The sequence below is a fragment of the Vanacampus margaritifer genome, chromosome 2 (assembly GCF_051991255.1).
Source record: "Vanacampus margaritifer isolate UIUO_Vmar chromosome 2, RoL_Vmar_1.0, whole genome shotgun sequence".
Classification (NCBI taxonomy): domain Eukaryota; kingdom Metazoa; phylum Chordata; class Actinopteri; order Syngnathiformes; family Syngnathidae; genus Vanacampus; species Vanacampus margaritifer.
In genome coordinates, this window is record NC_135433.1 from 35,981,899 (window position 1) to 36,007,578 (window position 25,680).

The 25,680-nt window shown below is 39.4% G+C and overlaps 1 protein-coding gene across 2 annotated transcripts in view; it reads left to right on the forward strand.

The window, feature by feature from the left end:
- cdh24b (cadherin 24, type 2b) overlaps positions 1–25,680 on the forward strand; it is a 216,280-nt gene that overhangs the window by 78,817 nt on the left and 111,783 nt on the right. For both annotated transcript variants that reach the window (XM_077557222.1, XM_077557223.1), the window contains one exon: positions 6,804–8,577. In XM_077557222.1, coding sequence (XP_077413348.1) covers positions 7,099–8,577 — 1,479 coding nt within the window. In that variant the 5' untranslated portion in view covers positions 6,804–7,098. The remainder of the gene's footprint in view (positions 1–6,803; positions 8,578–25,680) is intronic.

Here is a 25,680-nt window from a genome sequence, read left to right on the forward strand (position 1 = left end):
CATTCTGATTAATATTACATTTTTGGAATATGAGTTATGAAGCAAAATCCAGCTGTTTTTTATCCATCTAAGGGGGCGGCCATTTTGCCACTTGTTGTCGACTGAAGATGACATCACAGTTGCTCAGGGCTCAGGCAACGACCAATCGCAGCTCACCTGTTTTCTGAAGCTGAGCTGTGATTGGCTGTTACATGGGGCCTGAGCAACTGTGCTGTCATTTTCAGTCGACAGCAAGTGGCAAAATGGCCGCACCCCGTGATGGATAAAAAACAGCTGGATTTTGCTGCTTAACTCATATTCCACTAACGCAATATGTGAATACCATATTAGGACAAGTGGGGCTGCATATTTTGGGGGTTGACTTCCCCTTTAAACAACGCCTTTTCTTTTGATGCTGCTTTTTTTCGGCTAAAAAGCAACCACGAAGTATCACGATGGCTCCTGTATGTTTGTTTACCTTGAAATCACGTTTAATATCCAGGTTCTGTGGGATTTCCCCTCTAACTAGGAAACATTCATGAATCATTAATGAAATTGCTTTGTGTGTGATGAGGTGTTTGCGCCGAGTAGCTGCACACCACACACGGTACGTTCAAAACTGTTACCCCCGTGATTTTTCATCATCATGTGTGGGGTCTCTCACTGTTTGTAAGTCGGCCAACAATGTTAAAATGTGAACCAGGTTTAAATCCCAAACCATTTGGTCCGAGTGTGCTGTATACGACCTCAGTGGCACGAGTACTTGGCGCATCGACTTCACAGTTTTGGGCTCCTGCTTCCTTCTGTGGAGTTGGCACATTCTATTTGAGTTTTTCTACTGGGTATTTCTATTTCCTTCCACATCCCAAAAACTGTTTTATTTAAGACTCTAAATCCGTGTTTCACAACCTTTATTGATCCATTGCACATATTTGACAAATCTCACCACCAAACAAAAACAGAGGAGAAGTGGTGGTAAAACGGGCCAAAATCCAGATACAAGGCAGGAAAACAGTCTAGTCATAGATATGTTCGATACCATTTTTTTTTTAGACCAATACCGATACTCAAATCTTCAGTACTTCACCGATACCAATACCAAGTGCCGATACCATTAGTGCTTATGATACATAAAATTTACACACAAAAAAACAATGACAGATGATTGAAAAAAAATCACACATATATATATATATATATATATATATATATATATATATATATATATATATATATATATATATATATATATCCAAACTACAGCAAATTGCCTTAAAATTGAATGAAATTAATGACAAACCGAGTGTGTTTGGAAGCGGACCGAGACCACCTCAAAAAGTGGGTCTCGGTCTGCTTGTTTGGTCCGCACCAGGATTCGTTTGTGTGTATTTAGACCTGCACAAAAGGTCCGGATCAACGTGGGAAACAAACTCTGGTGCGTTTAAAGCGGACCAAAGAGTGCAGGTCTGAATACACCCTAATTTGCCCATAGGTGCGGATGGAAGAGTGAATGATGGTTTGTCTATATATGCCCTGTGATTGGCTGGCGACCAGTTGAGGGTGTGCCCGCCTCTTTCCCAAAGCCAGCTGCCACCTCACCTGCAGCCCTCCAGCCATTTTCTACACTGCTTATCCTCAGTAGCAGAATAGAAAATGGATGGATGAATGATTCCACTGTCTAAAAATATGTACTTTGAACTAAGACATTTATTTGCATCTGAGTAAAATATTTTTTTTATTCCTTAATTTTTTTAGGAATCAAAGTGAGATTTCTGATTAGGTGTGATATGGACTAACCAAACCTCCGCTGCTCAGATGTGCCATGTTGATATGCTGCCCTACATCCCACCAACTGCCCTGGGCTTGTTAACAAGGTGCCCGTAGCAATGATTGCCTGGCCATCAAAATCCCCGCTGATAAGTTCCTCTGGGAGGGAGAAGGGCTCTGTCATTGAATTCACCCTGATCAGCACCTCATGCTGTACATTGGAGATAACACACATCCAAAGTTGACTCGCTACCTCTATAACGACTCCGGTGATGATTATATTCTGTCAAATAATTCTGACATTTTACGCTTATTCCGATGTCAATACGAGCGGTATTCTTTGTGCTTTTTTTCCCGGCGGATCTGCATGCAGAATTATGTGGCGGTAGCCTTGTTGTCAAGAGGCGAGACTCCTGTCACTTCCAATGTTGCAGGGCCCAGGAACGAGATTGGCTGATTGATTGAAGCGTCAGCGCTCAAAGGGTGAGGGACACGCTGACGGCTTTGTGATTGACACAGAGGAGAGAGAGAGACAAGCTAGCAGGCAAGAGGACGGGATGCTTAAGCAAAAGCAAGTTAAAGAGCAGGCAGATAAGGACCGAGATGGGCTGCGAGGGAGGCAGGTGGTTTGTGGGAGATGTGGGAAGCCAGCGCGCAGAAAACAGGGAGGAATAATCATCTTTCCTTTCCTGTTCAGCTAATCACAGGTTTGTTGAGAGCAGTAAAGAGACAGATGAGGGGACGTGTGGAAAAAGGGTGCAGAATCCCACCCCCCAGCTGCACCCTAACTTCAATCATGCCGCTGTGAATTGCTGACAGGATCTGACATTGCCAAAGAGAGGGAAGTGTCACCGCCAAAACATAATGCACAGGCTTGGATGGAAATTGTGCTTCTGATGTGAAACGAAATGCCTGCACTATATGGAACGATTACAATTTACTTGGCGCGGGGTGGCGGTGCCGGGGTTCTCAATGTCAATGAAGGATTCTGCCAAGTTATCTAATCTCTCCAATCGGGTATCTCTTCAAATCTTGCTTATACTGCCTGTTTGAGTTACACAGTTCTCCAGGATGCAAGTGCACAGCCCAAGTATTCTGCAGTCGCAAAATGCACTCAGCAAATGCACTCAGGGGTCAAATGTCTACAGGCAGTAATAGTTCATCTAATATTGCTGAAATTAGTTCAGAAATGGGGCCATGGGTGTTGTGGCTCACATAGCAGTTTTCCCAGTTGGGTTATAATAGTTTGGAATTTTTCATTGCAGTTACTTTTGTTGTAAGTTTTAATTACTTTTTAAAGCCGGTTTGCTAGTTTTCATTAGTTTTTTTTTACGCTTATTTTATTTTAGTTCTTATTAGTTCCAGCATTAGTTGTACTGTTTTGATAAGGGGAACTTTCCGGGTGCGAGATTTAAAACGGTTACGAAAAGTATTGTGCAATAAAAGCAAAACAACAAAAGATTCATCAACAACCATCCACAAATCAAATACAGGCACTGTATAACAGAAGGTGAAGTGCAATAAATGCAGTCTATGAAACTGCGTTTAGGGTTAGACAAAATAAAACAAATTGTCTCCTCTTTCAATTCAATTAATCATTAATACCAAAAACTATTAATAATCTCTGGTGTGGGACTAGAGCCCAGACTTCCCTTTCCCCAGCCACTTAAAAAAAAATCTATCCATCCATCGATACATTTTCTTTCGCTTACCCGGGTTCGGGTTGCGGGAGCTGCATCTTAAGCAAGGAAGCGCATAATATCCTCCCCAGCCACTTCGTACAGCTCCTCTGGGGGGATCCAAAGGCAATCCTAGGCCAGCTGGGAGACATAGTCTCTCCAGCATGTGTGAGTTGTCCCAGGACCCTCATCCCAGTTGGGTGTGCCTGGAACACCTCACCAGGGAAGCCAAATGCCCGAGCCACTTCTCTGGCTCCTCTCGATGCGGAGGAGCAGCAGCTTGACTCTGAGCCGTTCCTTGATGGCCAAGCTTCTCATTTTATCTTTAACGTAGATTCAAGAGACTTATTTCGATCGGTTGTATCCTGGATCTTGTTTTTTCAACCTACAGCTTGTGAACCATTGGTGAGGATAGGAACGTAGATTGGTTGCATAATCCAACCTGCCTTTGACTCAGCATTGTCTTACACCAAGATAGACCGATACAGATCCGCCTTTCGGTCTTATGCTCCATTCTCTCCTCACTCATCAGGAAGACCCAAAGATACTTGGAGTATCTCTTCCTTGACCCAGAAGAGGGCACTTCACCCTTCACCCAGTACAGTTGTCTCAGGTTTTGGGGTGATGATTCTGTTCCTAGCCGCTTCACATTTGGCTGCGAACTGCTCTTGCAACTATTGAACATATCATCTGCAAATGCAAAGACATAATACTGAGATCACCAAACCAGGCACCCTCAACGCCTCGGTTGCACCAAGAAATCTGTCCAAAGAGGTTATGAATCGAATCAGTAACAAAACCTTGGTGGAGTTCAATCCTCACCAGACCAAAGAGCCCGTATCAAAGCATCTGGTGTCCCATACTCCCAGAGCAGCTCGAACAGAACTCCTTGAGGGACACCGTTGAATGACTTCTCCAAGTCCAAAAAAACACATGGAGGCGAGTTGGGCTACCGGGGGCCCTTCCAACGAAGAGCTTTTCAACCACCTTGGTGACCTCAACCTCAGAGATAGTAGAGCCTGCCTCAGAGTCCCCAGACTCTGCTTCCTCAAAGGACCGCCTGTCGCTGGAATTGAGGACTTTGAAGCGTTTTCCCCACTAACTCATAACATTCAGAGTTGAGGTCAGCAGCACCCTATTCCCACTATACACAGCGTTGGTGGCGCTTCCCCCTCCTGAGATCTAGGATGGTGGAGTAGAATTTCCTTGAAGCCGTCCATAAGTCAGTGACAGTGAGTTGTCACAAGCTACAATAAAAACATTCAAAACATAAACTACATTTTGTCCTTTGTTCTTTGGGCTGTAAATACCTTGAGCCTTTACTTTCATGTTTACAATTCTCCATATGCTCTTATTGTTCATTTTGTTTGGTTTAATTCATAATTTGATTTAGTTACCTGGTGTTATGTTTTGTTATTGAAAAAAAATTCCCTTGTGACCTGTCTCATTTATCTTTTCCCATCATGTATTCAGGCCATTAGCTCCCTGGCTGCCCACTGATGTCTTGTTGTCTCATTAGTCTATTCGCTTTTATTTCAGTCTGTATCTGAGCTCTGTTCTGTCTTGATTGTCAAACCACATGTCAACATAGACCGAAGTTTCCTCTGAGAATAAACTAATATCCTATGTAGGGATGGGCGAGTACCGATGCCAGGTATTGTTGCCGATACGATGCCAGCATTACTTTAAGGTATTGGTACTCGCGACAGTGGCTGATAAGAATATCGGCTGCCCTATTGTGGCCATTTAAAAAAAAAAATCATAAAATACAAATTTGAAGAATTGAATTTCATTTAATCAAATTTCAAAGGAAAATGCTATACTGGCATATATAGGTCTTTCTTAAAATTATTCTTAATAATTTTTGTACTAATGGTGTCAGTATCTGTATTGGTGGCTACTCAAGGGATGAGTTCTCGCATTGATATCGGTCTGAAAAGAAAAAGTGGTATTGAACATCACTAATCCTATTCCTATGAATTTGGCTTAGTTGTTAACTAATTTTCTTTTTCTAATATATCCAGAACTACAGAGACAAGTTACTACAGCCTTGAATCAGTAAAAATATTCTGGCTCTGCACCTTTAGGTGCATAGAATCAGACAAGTTGAGTCCAAGAGCATAAACATGTTGAAAAAATTAATTAATTAATTAAAAAATAAAGCATCTCCAAATGTAATTTATAACTTATAGAAGTAGGACAGGAGCTGATATATTTTTTCTAAACCTAAGTATTTTTATATAAAGTAATTTATTTTAAGCGTGAAATTACTCTCATATACATCTAAGGGCTAAAAAAAAATTATTATTTTTTACCATTTAGGTACAGCATTTTCTAAAAAAAATTATGAAAAAAAAATAAAAAATCAATAACAATCAATGGAAGAAATATTTCACAGTTAATTAAATTGGATTCTAGGAACTTCTAGACCGCAAATGTCCAACAAAGATCTGGATTACTCATTCTAAAAAATAATTTGCAGTGGAAAGATGTTTTTAATGATGTAAACTTGCACACTTTATTGGTGGTGTCTTCCTGCGAGGGCAGCATTCTTAACAGTGAGAAACAAATTAATTTCACCAGGCTAAGGGCTCACCCTGACATCTTAGAAAAAAAGAAGTTTTGCTCCTTGCTGCATATGTTTATGGCTTTAAAATTCTTTTTGCTTGATCTCAGCAAAGATGAACATTTTCCTGTTAAGGTAAAATGGCACACTGCCAGATTATGACTTGTCAAATTTGCAAGCAGATGTTTCAGAAATACCACTGTGGTGTGTTTTATCATACAAAGTAAATCAAGCAGACTGATTGATGCATGACATTTTCATTTGGTGTAGGATTTCTCTACGGGGCTTACATTATGAGAGAGACATGCTGAAAGAGTGAGTCAAAAGTCTCTGACAGTGACAAGAAAGTGCCTCGGCATCAATGGCTTCCATTTGTAGTGACATCCTAAGTGACTGATCAAAGTATAATGTTAATCCAGATCATTAATTAGGCATGAAAAGGAAATGAAAATGGTTTGGCAATGTGTGCTCTGCAGTCAGAAATTCTTGACAAATATTTCTATTATGAAATGCTGAGAGCATTTTGTAATGCAATGGCATCTATTGCACAGTAATGTAAAACAGAAGAACTGTGGATAATTTTGTTCCCATGCATCTTATAAATGTGAGAAATAATACTTGGTGGTATAAATTGATGTGTTCTGGACCTTGTCATGCCTTTGTGCTTGTGAAATGTGAGTGCTACTCTGTTAATGGGTCTGTCATACCCTCTTGTCTTAGCGTGTCCTTACCTGTCACTAAAGCTCCACTTTTAATTAACCTACTGCAATGATTAAAGTTTTAACTTCATTATCTTTATCTTTTTCTCTCAGGTCTCATGTTCAACCCTCTTTTGAAGACTGAATGAGGATCACTGCTGGAGGAGTGGAATAAAACAACACGAAACAGTAGAGAGAGACGCAGCGAGATAGACGGACTGTAGGGGAAAGGAGGGAAGAAAGGAGTGACTGATACCTGCCCTCCATCCCAGTGAAGGGCATAGACTGAAAGAGTGACAGGTGGGGCATGAACAGAGGGAGAGCAGCAGAAAGAATGAAGACATCTGGAAAACAAGGCCTGCCTCACAGCAAATCTTGCTCCAATTAGGACATCTCCCTACGAGACAAGATGATTACAAGAAATCTGCTGCTATTGGTTTCCATCTGCCTGTGGGGAGGGGCCTTGGCCAGCAAGGTTGTGCGGATGAGAGGAGTAGGTGGCTCACGCATGATGAAGATAGAGGAGAACACAGCTCCGGACCAATGGGAAGGAAACATGGACACAAATGTAATGTCTGGAGTGACTCTTAGGAATCTGATAAGTCATGCGCAGGCAGGTGACACAGGACTACTTGCTTACACCAAAGCGCTGCCCAATCACGCCTCTCCATCTGCTGTCATCAAGGAGAGGCTAGCGGTCAAGCCTAAGCGTGAGGTTGAGTCTGTCAACAAGAAAGAGGTGGCTCTGCGCAAAGATTTAAACCAAAATTTGAAGAAAATGAAAAACAATACGAAGAATGTTGAGACTAAAATAGGAAAAGCAATCACATTGCACCATAAAACTGACTTACATTCTAATAAAACCCGCGTTAGATTAAGTTCAAAAGCCAAAAGCAGACCTGAGTCGAGTGTTTATGCAACAGGCCTGCCAGGAAAAGGGCTAAATGCCGAATTAAACCGAAAGCTGAACCTCAGTGGAAGTTATGAGGTTCTGAAAGTGCTGTCAAAAGAAAACCTTGTGAGGATAGTCAATTCCCAAATGCAGAATGTTCCCAATCTAAACTTTCCGAGCAAGGGTAGCCGCAGCAGAAAGAGAGATTTGATTGACGTTAATCACAGACAGTTAGAGGCGCTGAAAATGTCAAGACAAGACACGTCCATCACTCAGTCACACGCTGGATTTGATAACCACACTGCAATTCCTTATCTAAATCCGGTCGACACTCCAGATATTAATCGGGACCAGAGTTCTGACACTCATATTAATCCAATAGTCAATGCCCCGGGTTTAAGTAAAGGGCAAGACATTTTGGAGCTACAAGTTTCAGATGGTGGCGATAGCAAGAAAAAGCATGCCCTATTAATGTCAACACTTGTTGAAAAAGTACATCTCAGCTTGGACAAAGAAGTACCCGTCAACCAAACAGAATCCCCTCTTCGATTGACAAAACATTTCCCACTGTATGTTCCCTCGGAAACAAACGGCTCCACTCCATCTGTGCTGACAATGCAACCCCAGGGAGCACGACCTGGGAACAGAACAGCAGATTCCCACAGAGACTTATTAACAGAGTCAGTTCACACTGCTCAAACAGAGCTCAGCACAGCTCACCACTCAGTAGATGAAGACAGAAAACTTGTCAACAGCAGCCATGTCCTGAGGCTCCATCCAGCTCCAGAATGGAGCCACTCGGCTAAAGGTGCTGGGGTGCAGGTGCACGACCCGGACAATGATGGCCTTGTGTTTGAAGAAGCAGAGGATGAGGACGAAGCTGCTGAACCCTTGGACGAAAAGAGGTCACGCTCTCGCAGCAGGAGAAGTTGGATTTGGAACCAGTTCTTTGTGATTGAAGAGTACGCTGGACCTGAACCTGTGCTGATTGGCCGGGTAAGTCAAATAAGCACTTCATTTATCATTTACATGGGATGATCTTTCTATGAATATTTTATGAATGTAAAAGACACGTTTCGATTACAAGCACCTTACATGGAACATTTAACCTCGTGTCCCCTCGGGTACTTATCTTACAAGATGTGTTTTGCATAATCCAAGCCTGCAGTTTTTTATGCATTGTTATAAACTTGCAATTGGAATTGATTACCATTGCTACAGTGTAATGCTGTGCCTTCGAGGAAAAACTGTAAAAACTTCAATGAATCAATGGTTAACTGAGTAGCAACAAAATCCCAAGATTCCATCTGACCAAGGGGCTGGTCATGATCACTACCAATCTGCTCCGGCCTTTGGGGATTGACATATCCACAGGAATTAATAGCCTTAGTTTCCCTCCTCCAACATTGATCGACACCCCAGGGCAGAACACAAGAGTGTTCCTTCGTTTCCCTGCATGGCAGTTCCAAGTCCCTCATGGTCACAGCCTGGTGCCAGTAATCATTGGAAATGATGTACACTTAGTTTGACAGGATTGATCACTACATTCTCAGCACAACAAACATTGGACCATTGTCATATCACTCTCCTGTGTAATTTTCTTTATTAGTTACTGACTGGTCACATGTCACCCCTTGTGCCTAATACCCTCTCTCATTAACTCATTTGCTCCCAAAAACGTATAAATATGTTCTATATTAAATAATACCAAGCTCCCAAAGACATATTTTTACGGTTTTTGTGGGGTTTTTTTTATGCTAGAGCACACAGAAGGCTTTGATGCAGCCTCTGAACTGAAGAGAATGCTTGAAACAATAAACAATGTAGTTATTACAGCAGGTGGCAGCAGAGTATAAGAGATCAACCAGGGCCATGTTGCAAAAAAGCTCTTTCCCATTGTTTTAAACAGATTTGTAAATAATGATGAAACTTAGCTATATTCTAATGCTAATTGCTGCAAAGCGAAAACAGATAGAAATATACTTTTTTTTTTCCCTGATGAAAGAAGAGACTCTAATCTTACTTTTGGTAGGTTCCATGTTTTTATAAAAATAGCAAAATCCAGTAAAACAGCAGGGAGTTAAGGGGATTGCTTCAGTGAAAATGGCTGGGAGTGAATGAGTTAAAGATGGAATCACAGAATGGCAATGATGAAATGACAAATGGACAAGCAAAACAGTTTTCTACAACTGTCTCAATACTGCACTACTGTAGATGAATTAAATAGTAACCCTATGTGGCTATTTTACTAAGCAAATGAATAATAATGAGCCCTGTGTAACTGCTGCAGGCTGTTTTAAATTTTGCAGTGGGAATTCACTGTGTGTGGTGGCTGGATGGAATCAAAGGTCCAAATACCCTAACTGTGTTGATTAGCAGTTCCAAGATTCATTAAAAGGTCAGCACGACGCAGCCTTCATGGACAACATAAACTGACAAGGCCACAGATTATCACTAATGCTATTAGGATATCTTTCCACTCCAGAAAGCTGCAATAACGATCATGATTATCAGTTCCGAGTTTATAAATGAGAGGGTGTGCTCCGGGGTCAACACTTTATAATTTAGTTAAAGTTATGCTGGGTAGCAGCACCACAGCCACAGCATCTGTCTGTGCTAAAAAATGCCCACTTCGCTCTGGAGGTGCCCCAATGCTGTCTGGCATCCATTTAAATGTACACATATACATGTAGACCAGGGATGAGCAACTTCCATTATGTCATGATGAAAAGCCTTAGATTATAGCAGTTATATAAAATAGTACAATATATTATTGTCAATAAGGAAAGATTAATAGTAATTCACATTTCCTTTACAAGGGCAAATGCTTCTAATGATTAGTTAACTGGAAGGAACAGACTCAAATTTTCATGTTAATAATGAGACAAAATTTCAGAACATTATTGCATTTTTGGACAATATTAGAGACATTGACTGCCTCAAGGAAAGCCATCAATTTCAATCAGCTATTCATTCACTTCAAATGAACTGTCAACATCAAAGAGTCTGAGTGACCACTGCAGACTTCCCAAACCTGGCAAGTAGCAAGCATCTAAAGCCAAGAGTGAGAACATGTGAGTGAATCATTAGAAATTGGAGGAAATTCACATGGCAAGTGTCTACTCGCATGCTGGGTTGCTGTTATTTGGGTCATTTTCAAAAGCCTGTGCATAAAGTGAACTGTGAATTGTGTATTTCTCGCAGCACATCTTGTTGATAGATAGATAGAGAGAGAGAGAGAGAGAGAGATGGATAGAGAGAGTGAGAGAGAGAGAGAGAGAGAGAGAGAGAGAGAGAGATAGAAAGATAGATAGCCTTTATTGACATTGTCAAACGGATTTAAGCGTTTCCTTTCAGTGCAACAAATACCGGTATATAATATGTCATTTTCGTAAGGCACAGTGCAGGTGAACGAATCCAGCAGCGAGTTTTCAATGCCTCAACCAGAGCTTTGTCCCTCTTCTTCTATATGAGCAAGCACTACACCCACACAGATACAGTCAACACACAGGTAGATTGAAATTGTACAGAAAGTGAGGAGCAGAGCAAGAGCAAAAAGACGGACAGTTGCACACTTGCACAGCTTTCCAGGGGAACCAAATTAAGTATTTTAAATGCAAAAACTTTCATACTGATATGATCGATATACTATTCGGATCCTTAAAAGCAAAGATGGGCAAAACTGCCGTTACATTGGCCGTCACTGACGGATGCCCACCTTTTGGTGAGCGCTTTATGATGTGAAGCCTCTTAAAAATACACGGGCTGAGAAGGACCGTTTGTACTTGATAGATGTAAACCTGCTTCAGTCGGTGCTTAGTGTGTGTTTTTTTTTTTGTGAGACTTTGCATCATAAAGCACTCGCCGAATGGTGGACATCCGTCAATGACGGGCCAATGTAACAACGGTTTTGCCCACCTCTACTTTAAAGTGTACATATAACTCAATATACCACTCGTCTCTTCCTGGCAGTTTGTTTTAAGGCCATGAAGTTCTTTCAAAGTTATATCCATGCATTTCTGGGTTGATGGAAATGTATTTTTCTTGAGGCAAAATGCTTGATGTTTGAACACGTTGGTTAGGCAATATGTCTTGAACTGCACATTATGGAGATGATGCAATCACTATCAAAACATTTTACATTTCACCCAGCGTATAAAACCATTTGTCTGCCCCTGGTACTCAAGGAGGGACCAAAGCCAGACCACACACGCATGCCCATATTATGATGCTGACATTTGGAGTCCACCCAGATCACTATTATGTGAGTTTTCTGCGCTGGAAATGCATACGATTAGACCCAGTTGTATTAGACGGTGACGGCACACAAGAGAGAATAATGCTCTTAGAAATCCTATTATGCTTATGAATTTTTAATCTCCTGATCTGCATCTGTGTAGGCCAGCACTATAGGTAAGGAGATAAATGTGAACGCCGTGCCTTGTTTTTACCCTATTAGGGACCTGATTATGTTTTAATGCAGAGATGGTGAGCGTTAAAAAGTCAACTTTGCAGGAGAGGCTCAAACAATTGGTAATAACTCATACGTGTACCTCTTCAGTTTACTACAATGAGGATGATACATGAGTACAATTATTGTGTATGCAGAGGATGTAATTCTATTTTTATGCGGGACCCTTTAGAAAATCTGCACTCTAACATTGAATTATGGCATTTTTGTGTGATCCCAGAAAATTCGGTTTGGATAAATCTCTAAAGCTGGAAACGGCAGCCAAGGATATAATCTATGATGTCAATAGAGGACAAATGCTCCCTACTAAACCAAAAATGATCTAAGGGCTACCTTTGTGGAAGCGGTGACAGCATCGAGCATAAATTTTAAAGGGTGCTTCCTCCGCTTTCACTATGCTTTAAAGTACAATAAAAAATGTATGTTAAAACGAACAGGGGCAGCCACTAAGTCATAAGATGTTCTGCCAAGTGCCCTTTGAAATGTCCTTCAAGGATCAAGTGTTTGTTTACTAAGACACGTTGCTTGAGGATAGTTGCTCAGGTTCACAAGAATTGTGCAAACAAGCAATTACTGACATTGTCTGACTTAGCATTCCAGTCCGCAACAACAATCTCAATATGTGTCTTATACTACGCCCTCCACAGAACCGCTCCTAAATACATACATGCATACTCATGTTAACACTCATACATTCACAGATGGCGCTGTATTTTCTCACACCGAAACATCGCTGCCCTATAATTGTGAATTTAATTGATGCTGTCACATGTTCTGCAATGGAGTTTCAAGTGATTGCAGCAGCTGTGAGGGGTAAAAAAAACAAAAAAAAAAACTACTGCGTTTTCTTTAGGGCAAAAGGCGCCTCAGCAGAGATGGGATTATGAAGAACATTCTTTTCTGATCAGCCTAAACTCTTCTCGTGCGTCACGTCTGCCTTGTGTAGGGTTTGCCTAGCAACGTACTCTATTTGACCTTGAAAGTTTATGCATTGCAGCTAGCAAGTTATTGTACTCATGCAATGCCACAAAAGTGCAATAAGACTACCTCAGCTATCATAATATCGTCAGAAATTCCTTGTGTGTATTACATACTTGGCCAATAAAGACAATTCTGATTCTGATTATCATTATCTCCAACATACATATTGAACTCACTGTGAAATAATCAACTGTCTTATGCATTAACTCATTTGCTCCCCAAAAAACATATAAGTATGTTCTATTAGAAATATTACCATGGTCCCAAAAACGTATTTACAAGTTGTTTTATGTTTTTTTTAATGCTAGAGTATACAGAAGGCTTTGATGCAGACTCTGAACTGAAGAGAACACTTAAAGCAATAGTAGTTATTACAAAAACGGCCAGCAGGCCAGAGTAGAAGAGATCAACCAGGGCCATTTGCAAAAAATCTTTTTTCCAGTGTTATAAACAGATTCATGAATAATGATGAAACTTGAAAAGCTATATTCTAATGCTCATTGCTGCAAAACAGAAACAGATACAAAAATATATTTTTTTCCTGATGAAAGAAGAGACTCTAAGCTTTCTTTTGGTAGGTTTCATGTTTTATAGCAAAATAACCCATTATTATGTGAGCCTTGCAAAATCGGTCAAAGTCCAGTAAAACAGCCGGGAGGGGGTTGCTTCAGTGAAAATGGTTGGGGGTGAGTTGAAGGGGAAGTCAACCCCCAATTTTTTTTTGACAATAATATGTTCTGGACTGTAATAAAATGTTGACTGGTTAGCACGTCCGCCTCCCAGTGCAGAGGACGTGAGATTGAGTCCAGGCTTCAGCTTTCCTGGGTGGAGTTTGCATGTTCTCCCCGTGCTTGTGTGGGTTTTCTCCGGATACTACGGTTTCCTCCCACATTTCCAAAGACATGCATGGCAGGTTGATTGAGCACTCCAAATTGTCCATAGGTGTGACTGTGAGTGTGGATGGTTGTTTGTCTCTGTGTGCCCTGCGATTGGCTGGCAACCAGTTCAGGGTGTACCCCGCCTACTGACCGAAGCTAGCTGGGATAGGCTCCAGTGCCCCCCGCGACCCTTGTGAGGACAAGCGGTCAAGAAAATGGATGGATGGAAGTTTTATGGAGTCCAACTAGTCTAAATACGACATTTTGGTTAATATTGTGTTAGTGGAATATGAGTTAAGCAGCAAAATCCAGCAGTTTTTATAAATATCAGAAGGCGGCCATTTTGCCACTTGCTGTCGAGTGAAAATGACAGCACAGTTGCGCAGGTCAATCAATCACAGCACAGCTGTGATTGGTCGTTGCCTGAACGGTGATTTCATCGTCACTCGATAGCAAGTGGCAAAATGATTGTAATTTGTTTTCAGCGCTTTGTAGCAGTGTTAATTTTGGCAAGAAACTTTAATTTAATTTTAGTTATTGTCTTTTGACTAAAATTTAAGTTTTTAGTCATAATTTTATTTTATTTTAGTTTTAATCTAATTTAGTCAATGAAAACAAAGAGCAATTTTAGTCGAAAAAAAGAGCAATTTTAGTCGATATTTTCCTTCAGCATACATTTCAACTTTTATACAGAAAATTATAACACACCTATTGTAACTGTAGTTTAACACACAAGACACATTTAATACAACAGTGTCTTTATTAATTATTTCAAAGGAACATGTTGAACTGACAGTAATATACCATAGTTTTCACCTAAATAAAAAAAAAAGGTGCAGAATTGCATCAGATTAATCTTACAGCTGCTCAACTAATGTAAAAATGTTTGAACATTAGATAAAGTGCAGTAAACACTGAACAGTTTCTGAGTGGTCCTTTTCCCCAACCTGCGTTTCATTCCTTCTGATTAGTTTGTGTGAATTTTTGCCACTGTGTCAAATTTTCAAATTGTCAGTCAATTTTAGTTAGTTATAGGCTTAATGAATGGCTTCTATTTTAGTTTTCGTTTAATTTTCGTCGGAAAAAGAAAAATTGTGACGTAAAATATGACGAAAAAATGTTGGCGAGGAAATTATCACTGCTCTGTTGGCCAATATTAATACTCAGGGCTAATATTGGGTTTATTGTTCTATGCCAAGGTACAGCCCTATTCACTTTGAAGGTCAGGCACGACATGGGTGGCGGTATCTTAAATCAAAGTTCAGTACATGATCATCTCATCTTTCTTCCACTATCAATTTTCAAGCCATCCCTATAAAAGTTATGTTTCCTTTACTCTATGTCAAACTGACACGTTTACCTTGTCACCCTTTTAACCGTTGTCACAGTTCCCCATATGTGGCACCTCTGGGTGCAATGTGCACTTGCATAATATTATGAAAACACTCAGGGGGTTAGCGACGTGATGCAATAAAGTGAAAGAGGCTGTCACATAAAGTTTAAGTGCTAGCTTGTATGTTTTCCTCTGATGCTCATTCTTAGTGAAGACACAGACACCATCAAGCAGCAGTGAAAAGAACTATGCATAATTCATACATGATTTAATACATGGATGACAGTTTCCAGAGGCCAGATGGCATCTTTACATTTTTGTCTCAACAGTCTAATACAAACTAATATAAATAACTCTTGAATATATAGTATACTGCATTCATTGGGAATTATGATCCCATTTTATGCAAATAACTCACTAAGGTGTATTATGTAAGTGGATGTTTTTACACGGCTTTTATGTCTACAAACCTGGGTCAGCTGTAGTAAAACAATTTTATGGCTAAATTATTATTTTTTTGACTGTCCTCTTTGGACAGCAAGAACAATCTTGAGCTGCGGTTGATACACATCAAATAGGGAAAGCCTTATTCACATGCTAAGGGGTAACGCATGCCTGCCTTATGTATACAATCAAAGCACTCACTTTTATAGCACAATTACAAGTGCAATGAATTCATGAGCTCATTCTGTTGCGAAAGCAGCAGGTAGCTAATGACACCTGTGAGAGAAAATTGAAGGACTTAAGTTGAGACCAGCCAAATCGAGTTTTGTGACTGTGGGACATGTTATTGGGGTGTAATTTCAGATTGTGGTAATTAATATGGTTAACATAAGAATTGCAATTCAGATTATTAATTAGCTATTTTAAAGTGACAGTGTGTATTAGTTGACCACCAGATGTCGCTACATAATAGAATGCATTTCGAAGCGCATACACTATGGTGGCTCAGAGAGATCACACTTCGCAAGCCTAGCTCTCCAGAAAAAAAAATAATAATAAAAAATTCTCATTTTGCGTAAGTGAACAAGCATCTCGGTGAGTGACGGCGACTTGGCAGCCGCTGTGAAGCCCGGCGAGCGACAGCAAAAGACAGAGCAAGTCGGATTTAGCGTTAGCAGCTAACAAGAGCAGCTAGCAGGAGTTAGTCGGAGCCATAGGCTGGAGTGGCTAACAAGAGCGGCTACCGGGAGAAGCTTGTAAAAAATAATAATAATAAAGCTATTAAAAGCGTGTGAGAGCAAAACAGAAGGTGACAACTTCAAGCGATAGGAGCCCGAATCACGTCAGTCAGCGACGACCACCTGCAGGCACCAGCTATTCACACATGAGTGTTAGCACAGATAAAGATTTGTTTGATTACATCAGTAAATTTTCCACCAACATTGGTAACAATGTAAACAATACATGTAATGGTAAGGATAGCACATACCAACACTGGTAATAGATAATACGTACTAACAATGGTAAGAATATGACAAAAGTCGACACTAGAAAACAGGCCAAATCTGATGTTATAAAGGTATGAATCTGAAAAGTGTATAGGGATTGCTTTATTAGAATATCTTATGAATTATTTTGGTTATTTAAAATTATATGTATATCGATGCTGTATTGCATTGCAGTCTCCAGGCCCTGCCACCCGTCCACATCATTACTACTTTTATACCTGTCCTCACAACTAGCTGCATACATAGAGCCTAGGAGTGGGAATCTTTAAATGTCTCACGATTCGATTCGATTCAGATTTTTGGGTCTGCGATTCGATTCAGAATTGATTTTCGATTAAGAACGATTTTTGCTTCAAAATGATTTGATTGACAATGATTTTTGCTTCAATCTATAGACGTGCAAGGAATTATAATGATCAACTCCAGTCTGACTCGCTAATGCTAATTAGCGCGCTACTCTTACTACTATTAACACAAATACAATCAAAGAATACAATAAATGTGAGTGTCCTAAGCCATGTAATGTAATTTGTGATAACTAGACATATGGTTATATTAAAAAATGTACGTTGATGTGATAGAACATATTATTTGCATATTATTGAAATCAATAGTGGGTTTTTAAGTTGAATTAATTATTAGTTTACCACTATATGGCACTAAAGATTACACACTGTCACTTTAACTAATAAATGGAACCGTATTTACCATTCCAAATATGTATTTGTGGACTTTATTGACTTGCACGATCTAAATGCATGGACTCTAACATTTTAAAAAGAATTGTGCATACCAGGGGGCATTAAGTCACTGCAGGGGGCGGGGCACATTTTGGCGCTCAATAAATGTTGTACATATTAGTCTTCTGAATTGTAACTAATCGCATGACTTCATTAGTTAACTCCCGATTAATCACAATTTTTATATCTGTTCTAAATGTACAATAAAACATTTCTAGGTTTTCATACTCTTTGTCAACAAAAGTGGAAAAAAAAAGTTAAATTAAAATAAATAGTTAAAATGAATTTTTTACATTTATAGCCGTCAATGGCAATGAATGAATAAAAAAAGAAAAAAAGAAAACATTATTACAAATTCGGGGCGTCAGGCGATTAAAATTTGTAATCATAATTAATTGTATGACTTCACTAGTTAACTCACAATTAATGACACATTTTATATCCTTTTTAAATGTACAATAAAAAAAAGTCTAGGTTTTCATACTCTTGTTAACAAAAGTGGGAAAAAATGTTAAACTAATAAAAAAAGTTACAATTCATTTTTGACATCTATAGCCATCAATGGCAGTGAATGAGTTAATCATGATTTCAATATCAATAAATGTGACTATTATTTTTTCCGTAACAACCCAGCCACATTACACACAAAGCAATCATTGCATCAATAGGCTATATGCTTGCTTCTTTCCATGAAGGAACTTCAGATTTTGTGGAGAAAAAAATAGGACATTGATACGACTTTGCTGTTAAGGAAATTGATTTGAAAACATTTACAGAACGATCCACAAAGAGTTTAATATAGCACAAGGTGACCAACTGAGGTGAAGTGACCAATCGCATTTGTCTTGTCCATGGTTACAAATTGAGAAAGCAGCACATAGTGTTGAGTGCGAGGCCTGTGATGTCCTCTGTTATGACCCGGGTCAATGGTCATAATGGTGTTATGTACAGTGTCAGTACTGCGATAGCTAATGCGAGACCAAAGAGGGCATGCGTAGTTGGAAGGACCTGAGATAACTCTTGTGAAAAACGAGCAGCCATTTTTAGTACTTGTCTTACAAAATTGATCCACTTGTTTTTTGTTGTTGGTGAATGCAAGTAGAATTGGATGTGTGCGTGATTTGGCTAATGGGGAATTGAACTCAATTTTAGTGATATGATTGCTATTGGAATCGGCAACGGCAGATCTCACTCATGGATGATCGGGAATCAGCAGCATAAAACCCTGATCGAAACACCCCTACTGAATAGTTAACAGTGTGCATGGCATAAAAATCTAGCCACCCTTAAAAATGTTGATTTATGGCTGGAAATAGTGAAAAAAATCCACTTTTCTCCTTTTAATTCTTTGCTTTAATTTAATCACTCATTCAGGTGACTCATTTTGAACCGCGGGCTAACTTTATTGACCTCTTCATGTTTCATGTTTATATGGTGACCATGTTGAAAAACTGTTTTGTAATTCTACATTGAAAAAATAATATAAGTCCTGTAAGCTAATGAACTGAGTTAAAGCAATATATAGTAGCTGTTTAAACAGTTGACCTAACGTGTTGATGCGAGTAATGTGTCTTTAAAATAGTTGACATACTGTAGAGCTCACTTTTGTCCGAAAGTGTACTCAAAGAACCTTCACGACAGTTTCAACCATGTGAATGAACTCAACAACTATACTTTACCCTACAAATCTAAAAACATACATATATGATATTTGAAAATATTTTTATTCTAATATTTCATTTTCATTATTACATTTTTGTGCCTTTCAAAGGTGACTCAAATCCGACTCATGGTTTTGACTCGATCCCCTAACCCTGCAACATCGGTACATAGGACTCAGAAACGTGGACAACTAGAGCCAATTGACATAAAGAAGATATGTGAGCATGTTAAGCTATAGTATATAGGTAGTGGATGAACTGGTTTTATATTATGAAATGTGCCAGAAAAGCCCAATACTTCAAATAGCTCAAGATTTTGAAAGGTTTATTTAACATTGTTGATATTATACAGTAGACAATAAATGTAATGTTGCTTGTTACATCTAATGCCATTGAAATAGAAGTGAAAAGGGATGCCAAGCCTTTGAACTCATAATTCCTCAAAGCCACATGAGCTTTGCGACCATGCCCAAGTGTTTGTGTTGATCTGAGTGTGTCTGTTTGGCACACTTCTCCCTGTGACTTAAAGGAACCTTGTGAGTCAAGGAGTTAAAGGGCATGGTGAGCCAAACAGAAGCAGCGAGTGAGTACACAATTTCTATTTGGTGACGTCTTCATGAGCCACATTGACAAAGTGTCGTGTATGAAGTGTTGCTGCCGTGATTCATAGATATTTGTAGAGTAAGTTAACTTTAAATTAGAAGAAGATTGCAATTTGGTAATGTCATCAATAGTGGAAAATCTAGCTAGGCTGCAAACATTTTTTTTTTTAAAACTGTTAAAGCTGTTCGCCAACGTCTGCCAAACGTTTGTGACCTTGAACAAACCGTATCTCGATGAGCGGCAGACGTTTGCGAGTGTTTGTGAGGATAGCGGCTATTGATTTTTCGCCAGGGTTCGTTGTAAGCCGCCAACAGTTTTAATGGTTGCCAACAGTTTTTCTTGTTGCAAGGAAATTTTCAACATGTTTTCCTTGCAACAAGAAAAAAACATTAAAACTGTTGACCAATGTCTGGCGAACATTTGCAACCGTAAACGAAACCTGATGAGAATTCAACATTCATTACCTTCGCAAACACTCACAAACGTTTGTCCTTCAGTGGGATAAACAAAATCTAGATCATGATATTTTCTTTAACTTTTGACGATCAATTATTTATAATCTGTTCTGTTGAGGTTTAATAAAATAAACAAGCAAAGCAAATGTATTGTTTAGGCAGAGCAATTTACTCACCCTGCTTAGATGAGCTGACCGTTGTGATCTGCTTCATTCATGCTTCACAATCACTGGCTCCCTCTCAACGGTCTTCCTTGTAACTTCCAGTCACATTCATGGAGATTTGTGGAGCAGCCATAGTGAGCTGGCACCCTTGATTATTTCTGAAGCCCGACCCCACCACTGCCTGCACTTGCACAACAATTAACTCTAGTAAATTTGACTCTAAGATGTATTATGAACTGTATGTTCATCACGGGGTGAATGGGGATCCTGCCAGACTGTTGCTTGTCACTGCGTCCCAATCCGGACATTTTTTTGCTAGATATGCAATTGTGACTGTGCGTGTCATCTTAGTAAGTAAGAAAGCGGCTTGGAGTAAAAATTGGATTGAATGGATTGCAGCCTACCTGTGAATAGTCAGGGGTGTGCTATTCTGTGCGGTGGACTGTTGAATCACCACCTGGCTGACCAACAGTGGGACTGTTATAGATTTGTTACGGGGCCATAGCCAGGGCAAGGGCAATAAGTGAAATTAGATAAAGGGGTGTTAAAGGGAGAGTGTGTATAGCACCATCTAGTGGTGACCTAATAATTCATTTCATCTTAATTTTAATAATAAACAACAACAAGAAAATGTATCATAGCAACATACTTTTAAAAAAATTATATAAATGTTGGTCTAATAATTGCTGATTATTAGGAGTGTGAATTGCCTAGTACCTGGCGATTCAATTCATATCACGATTCATAGGTCATGATTCGATTCGATACCGATTAATCCCGATACGAATCTATAATTTGGTTATTGCAATTTTTTTTACTACAAATTAGAAAATACTCAGCAGTAAACTTGTACATGTACACTGTAAGATTTGTACGAAAATGTATTTATCTGAAAATTCAGGCTTATAACTTATAACGGTCCTCTTCACGTTGTACACAAATGATTGTGTGACATCACACCCAGAGAACTTTATCATTAAGTTCTCTGATGACACAGCTATCGTCAGCTTGCTGCAGGCCGGCGGTAGCCCACTGGACTATTTCTCAGAAATAGAGAAATTTGTCCAGTGGTGTAACCAGAATCATCTTGTGCTCAATGTGGGGAAGACAGAGGAGGTGATATTTGATCCAAAAACTGTTGGTGACCACGGGCCAGTCGTCATTAAAAGCAATCACATCAGCCAGGTGGCTTCATACAGGTATCTGGGGGTCCACACTGACAACACACTCAGCTGGAGGGTACATGCTGGAAGTCTCTGCTCCAAACTCCAACAGCGTCTCTATTTCCTACGCAGACTGAGGGTCTATGGAGTGGAGCAGAGGATCATGCTGTTGTTCTACCGGGCTGCATTGGAAAGTATCATCAGATACGGCATTGTGGCCTGGTACGGCAACCTGACTGTGCAGTCAAGGTCACAGATTGCCGGTCTGGTGCGGACTGCCATGAAGATCATGGGGGTCAGGAATCATCCTTCCCTACAGATGCTTTATGAGCGGTCCGTCACCAGACTGGCACAGAAAATTGTTACTGACCCGACTCACATTCTGCATCATGAGTTCCAGCTACTGCCTTCCGGCAGGAGATTCAGGGCCCCCAGAACCAGGCTGAACCGCTACAAGAACTCATTCCTGCTGACATCCATCAAACTGCTTAACAACCAACATAACTCAGTGCAATAAGATATATATATATGGTGCAATGTTGTGTGTGTGGAATATATGCAGCCGTGCTGTACATACTCATGTATATACAGTATATATATATATATATATATATATATATATATATATATATAGGAGTGTGTGTGTGTGTATATGGGTGTGTGCAGTCCTCATGTATGTACTTCTCTACACATGTATACTTCTGTGAAGACTTCTGGGAAGTCTTCTACCTACTTCTGTGAAGTCTGCTGCTGCTGCTGCACTTTTTATTTAATTTTAATTTTATCTCTTTCTATTCTGTTGTTTTTTTCTTTATTGTAAACTGCAGCTGGACGGAGTCCAGGAAAAAGTTCCCCACGGGGAAAATAAAAATATATCGTATCGTAACTTAGCCACTGCATTTAACAAACAGGTTGCAGTCGGTTTTAATGTTAAACAGCACTGAAATAAAATATTAAGGCTTAATGTTCCATTAATATAACATTCTTCCATGCTTATTGTGTGAATCCTAACCCTAAGTAAGACGTTTTGTTGAATATTCCCATAAAAAAAAAAGTATGGTTAAAAATTGATTCGGCCGCATATCGAATCGATTCGCTGTAATATCACGATATATTGCCAAATTGATTTTTTCTAACACCCCTACTAATTATATTACATAGGTCACACCGCACCTTACAGGAGACTGACATGTTTCGCCAACCTCTTTCTGCTATGGATACCCGAAGAAGAACTTTGCAGACATAATTAGCCTCTGGTGGTAGTTGCGGCTCATGTCGGATGGGTCAATGGGTCGACCGCCGCTTACCTTCCACAGCTGGGGCCTGCAGGTGCTTGTTGCCGAGTCCCGTGATTCCGGGCTCCTGCAGCTTGTCTCCCATTGCTTAGCTCTCACTGGCTTTTGCTAGCTTCTCCTGCTAGCCGCTCTTATAGCCGCGCCAGCTAGTTTTTGCCAGAGCCTTATATAGAGAGAGTCTGGCCAACTGAAAACACGGACGCCATGTTGTTACCCTCGGCTACAGTGCAGGGCGTGCGCTCAAGCGTACAGCGCATGAGCATGCTTAATGTTTTGCACGCAAAATAACTTCCTATGGCAAACTAGGTGTACAGTTTCTTATATATTTTCCCCTTGTTTTATTTTTTAACCTTTGATGTATTTGATAATATACGGAATACACTGCATGTATGATACAGGCTATTACTAGTGTATATTATATTTTTGCTGTACATGGATTTTGATTTTCAACGTTGTGAATGATGGAAATGTATCAGTGTGTTCATACATAACATATAATATATTCAAATAAGAGATCTGATTACATGTATTTGCTTTATCTCCTGTCTTTGGCTCCTGGTATAGCAAGCAAGATACTTGATAATGGAGACAATTTTTCATGGTACCAATGAATGTATTATATTTACAGGTTCCTCTGTAATTTGTTTTTCATAATGAGTGTATGGTCCTAAATTTAATAATTGAATGTGATTTCAGTGTAAATGACAACCAAATGTCATATTCTCTTTTTATTTTTTATTAATGGCTTTCAATTGTTAATGGACATAGAACTTTTATTTACAACACAAAATCCACAATGATGGACCCGTTTTTTTCAAGAGTTAAAATCGATAATTTTATTTTAAGTCCATCCACTTTGTACAGGCCGCTTATAATTAAAATCGATTATATTTTCTAGTGATAAAAGGTCAAAGACTGCATTGTGCAGTCCCACCAACTTCAAATTGCGTTAATATACTTACATTACTTTGTACAGCAATGAATTGTTATTTGCTTTCCAGTCTTCTCATTTAACTTTCACGTCCCACAATTTCCTCCTCTGTGGGTTTCCAGTGAACCGATGCATCATAATAGCGCTGCCTGGTCGTTGTGAACAACGCCGTGCTGAGCAACAAGGCATGATTGGAACATGAAAATGGAAACACCTATTGCAAAACACTACGAAATCCCATCAGCAGGGTAACACTCTAAAATAGTTGGGTCAAAAGTAACCCAATTATGGATTTAAAAAATCGGCCGATCCACTTTATGGGTCAACTTGACCCAAATTTCTGTTTGTTTGTTTTTTATTTACGAAATGTCCCAATTTTTTGACCTATAAAAAGGATCTGACCAATATTTATGAATTGTTTTACACAAAAAATTATTTCTTCACTCAAAGTTGGATCAAATAGACGTAGAAGTAGCGGATCGGTCCATTTTTGACCCATAGTTGGGTTATTTTTCACCCAACTGTTTTAAGAGTGCAACATGGCGTCCATATGTCATGTGACCATCAGTTGACCAATCACTGCGTAGTAGCTCTGAGTTGGCCAAACTTTATCTATGGCTCTGGTTTTTGCTAGCCACTCTTGCTTGCCGCTCATGCTCGCTCCAGCTTGCCGGGCTGCTTGCTTGCTCGCTCACTCCAAATAATATTTGGTAGTATAATTGGTGCATACAGTAAAATTGATTTAAGATTTTATTATAAGACAAAAGAGGGAGATGTAAAATAATTATGGATAAGAGAAAATGTAGATTCAATCATTAAAAAAAAAAAAAAACAGTATAAGAGGATACATTTATTCAAACTATTTATGGGGGACATTTTAGAAAATAAAACAAACATTTTAATGATCTCAATAATAATAATAATAATAATATAAATAGCATGACTAACAACAACACTTGCTCCCGAGGTTACCACCTGGAAAACAACGTCCTCCTTTGATAGTGTCACACTGTGAAATATAAAGCATGCAACAACTTGGCCTTTAAATGTACAGCAATGAGTAAAACCTCCAGTGGCCTTTTCCAAGCTTGTTTCCCTCGGCTAAAAATTTGTTGTGAAATGTTCCTCACCAGAGCGGTGAACTGAAGCAATAAAGCACAAACAATCAACCAGCAAGCACACAAATGCACCCCCACTCCCTCTCACATCAGCTGATTATGATAATGAAAAGTAGAATTTGCATTTTCGGAGTCTAAAAGCATCATTTTTTTCCTGAATAATGTATTGTCGGGCCAAGGAATAGTATTGCCATGCATAGAAAAGGCTTGCCATGCCATCTGAAAAGTCTAATAATGCTCAATAATAAATGTGTTTGGATGTGTGTATGTCCAAGTAGACACAGCATAGCCTCCGAAGACAGGCTCTATTAGATCAAGTGAAAACAGGGTAACGACAATGTCCACACAACAACAGAATTTGAAATACAGATGATTGCTTAAGTGTAGCATGATGAACTAGTGGTTGATATGCCGGCCTCGCAGTTTTGAGGTTCAAGATTCAAATCTCAGCTCTGTTGGGTTACTTCAAGACTCAATTGTCCACGGGGGTGAATGTGACTGTGAATTGTTGTCTACATCAAGGTTGTTATAGTTAACGAAAACTAACGAAATAACAAAAATTACAGTTAAAAAAAACATTTTTATAAAAAAATAATAATTAAACACTTAAAAGAAGAAAACTAACTGAAGCTACAGCTTACATTTATAAAACTAACTCAAATAATAGCAAAAATATCCAGTTTTCATCTTTGTCAATTACAATAATATCATACATGAGCTTTACGGGTTCATTTCTCCATTGCTGTAAGTCTGTACAGAAGAAAGAAGATTAAAAAGTTGGTTGACAATTGTAGTTTACTTTATTACACAATACTTATTACAAGGGATGGTAGCGTACCAATACCAGGCATCGGT